Source organism: Pundamilia nyererei, unplaced genomic scaffold (assembly GCF_000239375.1).
Source record: "Pundamilia nyererei isolate P.nyererei 1_Seehausen unplaced genomic scaffold, PunNye1.0 scaffold00414, whole genome shotgun sequence".
NCBI classification, from domain to species: domain Eukaryota; kingdom Metazoa; phylum Chordata; class Actinopteri; order Cichliformes; family Cichlidae; genus Pundamilia; species Pundamilia nyererei.
In genome coordinates, this window is record NW_005187815.1 from 127,685 (window position 1) to 136,393 (window position 8,709).

At 44.8% G+C, this 8,709-nt stretch overlaps 1 protein-coding gene across 1 annotated transcript in view; it reads left to right on the forward strand.

Moving 5' to 3' along the window:
- Nucleotides 1-8,709, forward strand: part of tmprss15 (transmembrane serine protease 15) — a 49,456-nt gene that overhangs the window by 28,145 nt on the left and 12,602 nt on the right. Inside the window, exons 6-13 of the mRNA XM_005753236.1 lie at nucleotides 596-740; nucleotides 823-964; nucleotides 4,278-4,367; nucleotides 4,492-4,617; nucleotides 4,728-4,868; nucleotides 5,518-5,628; nucleotides 5,941-6,064; nucleotides 6,289-6,384. Of these exons, the coding sequence (XP_005753293.1) occupies nucleotides 596-740; nucleotides 823-964; nucleotides 4,278-4,367; nucleotides 4,492-4,617; nucleotides 4,728-4,868; nucleotides 5,518-5,628; nucleotides 5,941-6,064; nucleotides 6,289-6,384 (975 nt within the window). The remainder of the gene's footprint in view (nucleotides 1-595; nucleotides 741-822; nucleotides 965-4,277; nucleotides 4,368-4,491; nucleotides 4,618-4,727; nucleotides 4,869-5,517; nucleotides 5,629-5,940; nucleotides 6,065-6,288; nucleotides 6,385-8,709) is intronic.

Below are 8,709 nucleotides of genomic sequence, written 5' to 3' on the forward strand. Positions count from 1 at the left end.
ATTTGGGGGTTTTAAGAGTAAGAAATTGAACCACACTTGGTGGTGTTTGTAGTTCAACTTGACCCGGTTGAAGATAGAGCGCCTCTTGATTGCTAATAATAGGGTATCAGGTGAGTGGGTTCAGCTGAGTGGGCTGGCATTGTCATGGTCCTCTGTATTCCTATTCCGTACCCTCAGTCTTGTCTCTGTGTTTTTGGCTTCTGTCTCTGGTCAAGTTTGTGTCTCTAGGCCTGGGTCAGTGTGTTCATTACTTCCTGTCTTATTTTGATAGTCTCTTGTCCAGTGTGCATTGTGTTCTGCTTTCCTTCCCCTATCTCATTAGTCTGATTTAGTTCACCTGTGCTTTGTTTTCCCCAGCTAGGTTCTATCTTCCTAATTACCTTGTGTTTATTTAAATCAGATCAAAGGTTTGAAGAGTGATCCTCACAGTTCTACATAACATTTTTATGTATTTTTACATTTCTAAGTGTTCAACCTGTCCAAGCAATCTGTTAATTTAGTGGCAGCCTTACATGGTATTTTAAGCTGCTCTGAATTAAACTGCACAATCAGCGTACAGATGTGATCTGATTATGGTGAATAACTCTGTGGGCAGGTACCACATGTTTGGACAGGATGTTCACCAGCTCAGAGTCCGGCTGCTGATGGAATCTGATGTTACCATATTCCAGAGAGATGGTGACTATGGCGACACCTGGAACTATGGCCAGGTGACCCTTAACCTGACATCAGAGGCTATGGTCAGTGAAATCACACAGGAAGTCCACAGATCAGTCAGGTGATCAATAAGTGATTCATTGGCATGACCTCTGACCTCTGAAGGTGGCGTTTGAAGCTCTGAAGAAAGGAGGGATGTTGAATGACATTGCTCTGGATGACATCACACTGACCTCTGATGCCTGTGGGCCCGCCCCCCCTGAACCCACCAATGTACCACCTCCAACAACCACACCCCCCATACCAGGTGAGAAAAAAATCCCCCCCTCCCCATACCAAGTAGATTAGATCAGATTAGATCAAATTAGATCAGATTAGATCAGATTAGATCAGATTAGATCAGATTAGATCAGATTAGCAGAACACCGACAGAAGTTGCAGAGTTAGAATATCAAATAAAGGGGAATGAGAGAGTACGAACATTGGCATAAAACTATAGCATATACACACACACACACACACACACATATATAAATACAGAATATATAATAAGAATAAATCAGAATACTAGTGAAATATACTCATTGATGAGATGCAGACAGCCAAAGTTTGTTGCACATTTCAACTATTGTAAGTCAAAAAACACTGCAGCTTAGTTGGTCCCGCCCCCCTCTGTCCTCCTGTTTCCCCGCCCCCGCACCTGCAGCAGGGAGTTAAATCGTTTGATGGCGTGTGTATTTATCTATCTATAGTTATGGATGATAGATAGATAGATTATTAGCTTGGTGTTCCAATATTCGAAAGAAGGGACTGCTCTCACAGCTAGAGATTGACGAGGTACAACACAAATGCTATGGCAAGGAGGAGTCAGGACGCCAGGTCAGGGGGGAGATATCATCACCCCCACCCGAGATTGGGTACTAAGCCCCAATTGCGACAAAAGAAGGATCGTTGAGTGTGAGAGGAACTGACCTGAAAGATAGGATCATGGCCAAGCTTGAAACCACGGCCCCCCCATAGCCAGTTACCAAGACTACATGAAGTGCCCTCAGAAGGTCTGCTAGATGATGTTAATGCAGCACTACGGATGATACCTACAGCCACGATTATCAACACTAACAAGTTGATCTACACCACGGCAGCAGTGATCAGTGAGATGCTTGGATATAAGTTGAACAGCCACATGGGGCAGCATGGAGAAGGAGGCTAGAGGCTAAGATCAAGGTAGCACAGAGGGAGGTTAGCCAACTATCAGAGCTGCAGAAAAGTGCGATGAAGAAGGTGCCTAAGAAGTACAGCAAGCTGTCCATACCTGAGGCCTTGGAAACTGCCAAGCAAAGACTCACAGCCTTGGCCAGCCGCTTGAGGAGGTACACCAGAGAGATCGAAGGCAGGAGAATAAACCAGCTGTTTTCCACAGAACCAGCCAAGGTGTACTCTCATTTGCAGGGGAACAATATGAGAACAGCACCACCATGCTGGAGACGGAACAATACTGGAAGAGCACATGGAAGAAGGACGTAACCCATAACAGCAATGCTCCGTGGCTAGTGGATCTGAGGGCAGACCACAGCAACCTCCCTGAACAGGGTCCAGTAACCATCACAGTGGCAGATATCCAAGAAAGGGTCTCCAGTATGAAGAGTTGGACAGCACCAGGCCATGACATGGTTCACACCTACTGGCTAAAGAAGCTGACTGCACTCCACGAGCACCTGGCAGCACAAATGAACCAGCTGCTAGTTGACAAGAGACACCCAGAATGGCTAACCAAAGGCCAGACAGTCCTGATCCTCAAGGACCCCAAGAAGGGATCGGTCCCCTCCAACTACCGACCAATAACCTGCCTCAGTACCACGTGGAAGCTCGTGTCATAGCGGCTAAGATGAACAGGCACATGCAGAGGGTCAGGCAAGTCCTAAGAAGTCAGCACACCTACGCCCTGCCCGTGATCAGGTACCCTGCTGAGATAATAAGTTGGCCAAAGGAGGAGATAGAAGCCACTGACATCGAGACAAGAAAGCTCCTTACCATGCATGGAGGGTTTCACCCCAAGTTCAGCACCCCGAGGCTGTACGCTAAGCGGAAGGAAGGGGACCGGGGACTGGTGAGTGTCAGCACCACGGTCCAGGATGAGACAACAAACATCCACAAATACATCAGTAAGATGGCCCCAGCCGTGCTCAGTGAATACCTCAGGCTGTAGAAACCCAAGACTGAGGAGGATGAGGAGGCGCCTTCATGAAAGGACAGGCCCCTGCATAGTATGTACCACCAGCAGATAGCGGAGATGGCTGATATCCAGAAATCCTAAAAGTGACTGGACAAAGTCGGACTGAAAGACAGCACAGAGGCACTAATCATGGCAGCACAGATACAAGCTCTGAGTACAAGATCCATAGAGGCTGGGGTCTATCACACCAGGCAAGACCCCAGGTGCAGGCTGTGTAAAGATGCCCCAGAGACAATCCAGCACATAACAGCAGGGTGCAAGATGCTAGCAGGCGGGGCATACATGGAACGCCATAACCAAGTGGCCGGCATAGTGTACAGGAACATCTATGCCGAATATGGTCTGGAGGTCCAGAAGACGCCCCCAAGGGTGGTGGAGAATGACCGAGCTAAGATCCTGTGGGACTTCCAGATACAGGCGGACAAAATGGTGATGGCTAACCAACCGGACATAGTGGTGGTAGACATGCAAAGGAAGACATCCCAAGTGATAGATGTAGCTATACCAAATTTTAGCAACGTCACGAAAAAGGAACACCAGAAGCTGGAGAAGTACCAAGGGCTCAGAGAAGAGCTCGAGAAGATGTGGAGGGTGAAGGTAACAGTGGTCCCAGTGGTTATCAGACCATTCAGTGATCCCCAAACTGGGCGAGTGGCTCCAACAGATCCCAGAAACAACATCAGAGATCTCTGTCCTAGGAACAGGTAAGATACTGCAGGACCCTGAAGCTCTCAGGCCTCTGGTAGAGTACCAGAATTTTTTTTTGATATACAGTCACCTCAAGTTCCTTGAGATAATGCCAAAGAGTGTGCAAAGCAGTAATCAAAGCAAAGGGTGGCTATTTGGAGGAATCTAAAACATAAAACATGTTTGGAGTTACTTCATACTTTTGTTTACTACATAATTCCATATGTGTTCATTCATAGTTTTAATGCCTTCAGTGAGAATCTACAATGTAGACAGTCATGAAAATAAAGAAAAACTATTAAATGAGAAGGTGTGTCCAAACAAGTTATCCCAGCAGAGGAAAACAAAAAGCCCCCGCAGCGCTGCATGCAGAGCTTGCAGTGAGAAACAAACCCCACATACCAGCTGAGAACACCCACCACAGACTAGGTGAGAAATAACCATACTTCCATACAGATAAGATATAGCAGGTAAACTGAATCTTTTGTCTGATAATTTAATGATGTCAGTAATTGTCCTTTGTACCAGTCAATTCAATTCAATTTTATTTATACAGCACAAAATCATAACAACAGTCACCTCAAGGTGCTTTATATTGTAAGGTAGACCCTACAGTAATACACACAGAGAAAAAACCAACAATCAAATGACACACCTGTGATGCTGATACTCTGCTACCTCTGTTCTCTGATCGGTCCAGCTGACTGTGGAGGCCCGTTTGACCTCTGGGAGCCAAACTCTACATTCAACACACCAAACTACCCAGAATCCTATGGGAATGGGGCAGAGTGTGAGTAAACCTGTTTGCTTTCAGCCTACCTGTATTTACACATGATCACTGGTTTCACTTGAGAACGTGTGACGTTTTTACCTGGCAGCAGGTTGTAATTACTCATAATGCTGTTCTGTTGCAGGTCTGTGGACTCTGCATGCTGGGGAAGGTCACAATATTCAGCTCCACTTCCTGGACTTTGACATTGAAGCATCCAGTGATATGGTGGAAGTGCGGGATGGGGCGGGGCCTAACTCCACCTTACTGGGTGAGGTTGTGTTTACCCACAATCCTCTGCAGCTTTATCCTCACCAGAAGACGTCCAAGTGAATTTTACGCTGACCCAAGTGATAACTTCTCTCTTTTTGTCTTACCCAGCTGTCCTCACAGGAAATGGCCCCACCCATGACTTCTTCTCAATAGCCAATCAAGTTACAGTGTGGTTCTATACAGACAGTTCAGTTTCTGGGAAAGGATTCAGAGCCAACTTCACCTCTGGGGTCAACCTGGGGTCACCAGGTGAGCTCATCACACGTGAAGAGACAGCAAAGATGTCATGGTCCTGGGTCGGTGACCCAGCGCTTTAAGTTTATTATTATCATTTTCTAGTTTATTATTATGATGATTATTATTGTTTGAGTTCTCTTTGGTCTGCCTCTGAGTCTACGTCTGTATCTCTGTCTGTCTATGGCGTCACCCCGTCTGTTTGCGAATCTGTCTGTTCAGTTCAGCGTCTTGTCTGGTTCTCTGTGTCTGAGTTTCCTGTTTTATTGTGAAGGTCTGCGTCTTATGTGAGTGTGCTCAGTTTACTATTCCCCTGTCTCATCAGCTGTGATTTCTCCCAGGTGTGTTCCCCTCCTCTGCCTCATCCCTTGATTACTGCCGTATGTATATTAGCCCTGTGTTACCTTTGTTCTCTGTCGCATCGTTAATGTCTACTCACCTTCATTCTGTACTCTGTTTTCCGTCCGTGTGTATCTGCCTGTTAGTTTGTATTTTCCCAGTTTAGTTGGTCCGCTGTTTACCTGCTAATAAAGCGGTTATTTTGAGTTCTACTTCGCCTCACTGAAACCTGCATTTTGGGTCCTTCTCTCCTTGCCTGCCGGTACGTAAACATGACAAAAGATGTACTGATTGATTACTGACAGCTCATGTGACGTTTGAACAGCTCCGTGTGCTGATGGTCAGTTCCAGTGTCAGACAGGAAGTTGCATCCATGGTAACAATCAGTGTGATGGTGTGGTCGACTGTCCCGACAGCTCTGATGAAGCCAAATGTGGTAAGTCACTCATAATCAATACTGATAATAAATACACAGTATCAGGTCATTTTGATTTCATGCTGCCCCCAAAGTGTGTGAATCAAAACAGAATCTAATCATCTGTAAATATTTTATATAATTTAATGTCGGTAGGAGCTTTTTGTGTTTGTGGATTGGTGTTGGTGGGTGTTGGTGGATGAGCTCATCGAGCAGATGTTCACTAAAGACAGTGACAAGGAAGTTCTCTAACATCTTCTTAAATTAGTCACGTGACCCCAGTTTGTCCACAGCACCTGTTCTGCTTCAGGTTTTAAGAAATTTGTGTATCAGTTATGTTGCAGGTAAATGGTTCCAGTCGGCTTCAGGTTCAAATTGTCTCTTCTCTGTTCACGGTGTGCACTGACACCTGGAGCTCTCAACTGTCTAACTTCACCTGTCAGTACCTCGGATACAGGTAACTACTTCTCTCTGGAAACTTGAGGACTTTAGTCAAACTGTTTGAGTGTTAAACACAGTTTGATTTTTAAATACAGAAATCCTGGAAACTTTGAAGAACAGCTAATTTTTTCTTACATCTGTCTGTCAGGTGAGCCTGATTGTTCCAGCTGGACTGAAGGTTCCAACAGAAACAGGAAATGTTGAAGAGGCCCGTAGTCTAAGATCTGGTATTTGTTGCAGGTCCGGGAAGGCCTCGTTCCTGCCGGCTCGGCCACAAGACTCGCCGTTTGCTCTCATCACAATCAGCAATGATGGGACACTGAAAACCAACATCAGGTACCAGAACCAAACCAGAACTAGGGCGCCTTTCAGAAACCCAAGGTTACCTTACAAAAGAAAAACTAAAAAGGAAAATAGTTATTAAAATACATAAAACAAGTTAAAATAGCTTGACAACAGACAAAATCAGCACTAAAGCGAATAAGCAGGCTTGAACAGATGTGTTTTGAGTTGTAGATAAGAGAAGAGAGTCTACATTTCTTAAGGCTGGTGGAAGAGAGTTCTAGAGCTGGGGAGCTGAACCGAAGGCTCTGTTCCCCATCGTGGTAAGACAAGCAGCAGGAACCACAAGATGAATAGGAGGTGAGGATCTGAGAGGGCAGGAAACAGTGGTGATATGAAGCAGATCACACAGATAGGAAGGACAAGCTTTGGATACACTTATAAATAATAAATAAATAATAAATACAATTTGATTTATATAGCACCTTTCTAGACAGAATCACAAAGTGCTGCACATAAGATAACAAATATATAAAAAGCTAAAACACTCAATATAAAGCAGGCAGAAATTTAACCAAAAACTGTTAAAAAGGTGAGTTTTTGGTTGTTTTTTAAAAACAACTACAGAGTCCACAGTTATTAATGTATGAGGGAGAAAGTTCCAGAGTCTTGAGGCCACAGTGGCAGAAGCTCTATCACCCATATGTCTGTGAAGGTTCTCAGTCATCCAGGTCATCGTAGTCTAAGGCGCTTGGAAAGAAAAGCGTCTGGACTTCTTTGAGTTGCTTGAAGACGTTTCACCTCTCATCCGAGAAGCTTCTTCAGTTCTAAGGTCAAATGGTGGAGAGTCCCAGATTTAAACCTAGTGGGAGTTTCCCCCCACAGAGGGACAAAAGGACCCCCTGATGAGAGCCAAGGTGTGAAAATGGGTGTGGGTCACAATCAGCCATATCACCCTTAGTTCTCATCTTAGTCTGTTTTATAGCAAGTAAGCCCTGATCAGATGACCTCAGGGACCTGCTAGGGACATCGGGCTGTAGCAGATCAGAGATGTAGGCTGGTGCCAGTCCATGCAAGGCTCTAAATGTCAAGACCAGGATCTTAAAATGTACTCTAAATTTAACAGGAAGCCAGTGTAGCTGAAATAGCAATGGTGTCACGTGTGAATACTTGGAGGATTTTGTCAGGAGCCTAGCTGCAGCGTTTTGCACAACCTGCAGACGATCCAGAGAACCTTTGCTTAGACACGTTAACAAAGAGTTACAATAATCCAAGCATGAGGAAATAAATGCATGTATAGCTATCTCCAGTTCAGGGCAAGTTAAAATAGGGCTTAACTTAGCCACATTTCTTAAGTGATAAAAACAAGACCGAACCAGAGATTTCACATGCCCATCCAATGTGAGACTCGAGTCAAAGGTGACACCTAAATTCCTGATAGAGGATTTAACATACACTGAGAGAGGACCAAGGGCTTTCACTATCTGGGATAAAAATCTGTCCGGAGCACATACGAGGACTTCAGTTTTCCCCTCAGTGAATTGGAGGAAATTTGCAGCCATCCAACGTTTGATGGAATCTAAGCAATCATTCAGAAGCTGAAGCTTAGATAAATCCTGGGGCTTAAAAGAGACGTACAACTGAATACCATCAGCATAACAGTGATAAGAAATGTCCTCAAAAGAGCCCATTATGTGCTGGAGGGGGAGAAGATGTATTAAAAACAATAAAGGCCTCAAAACCGAACCCTGAGGGACACCATAAGTAAGGGAGGTAGAGGATGACCTACAACCGGAGACCACCACAGAAAAAGATCGGTTACGTAGATATGAGGAGAACCACTCCAAGGCAGTACCCTATACACCAACCCAGTGTTTAAGCCTTTCGAGGAGAATGTGATGGTCAACAGTGTCAAAAGCTGATGTGAGGTCCAACATAAGGAGGACCAAGTATTTTCCTGCATCATTACTCATCAAAATGTCACTACAGACCCAAAGAAGAGCTGTTTCTGTGGAGTGAGCTCATGGAAAGCCAGACTGAAACTTATCAAAAATGCTATGTTTGTCCAGAGCCGCTATAAGTTTCTTAGCCACAACCTTTTCTAGAAGCTTAGTGATTAACGGTACTTTGGAGATTGGTCTGTAGCTGCTCCAAACAGACGGGTCTAGCTGAGGTCTTTTTTAAAGCGGGAGAATAGCAGCATTTTTTAAAATAAACTGGAACTATACCAGACGCCAGTAAAGAGTTGATTAGAGTGAGCACAGATGGACCAATAACCTGGAAGACATTTCAAATCAAATCAAATCAAATCACTTTTATTGTCACATCACATGTGCAGGCACACTGGCACAGCACATGCGAGTGAAATTCTTGTGTGCG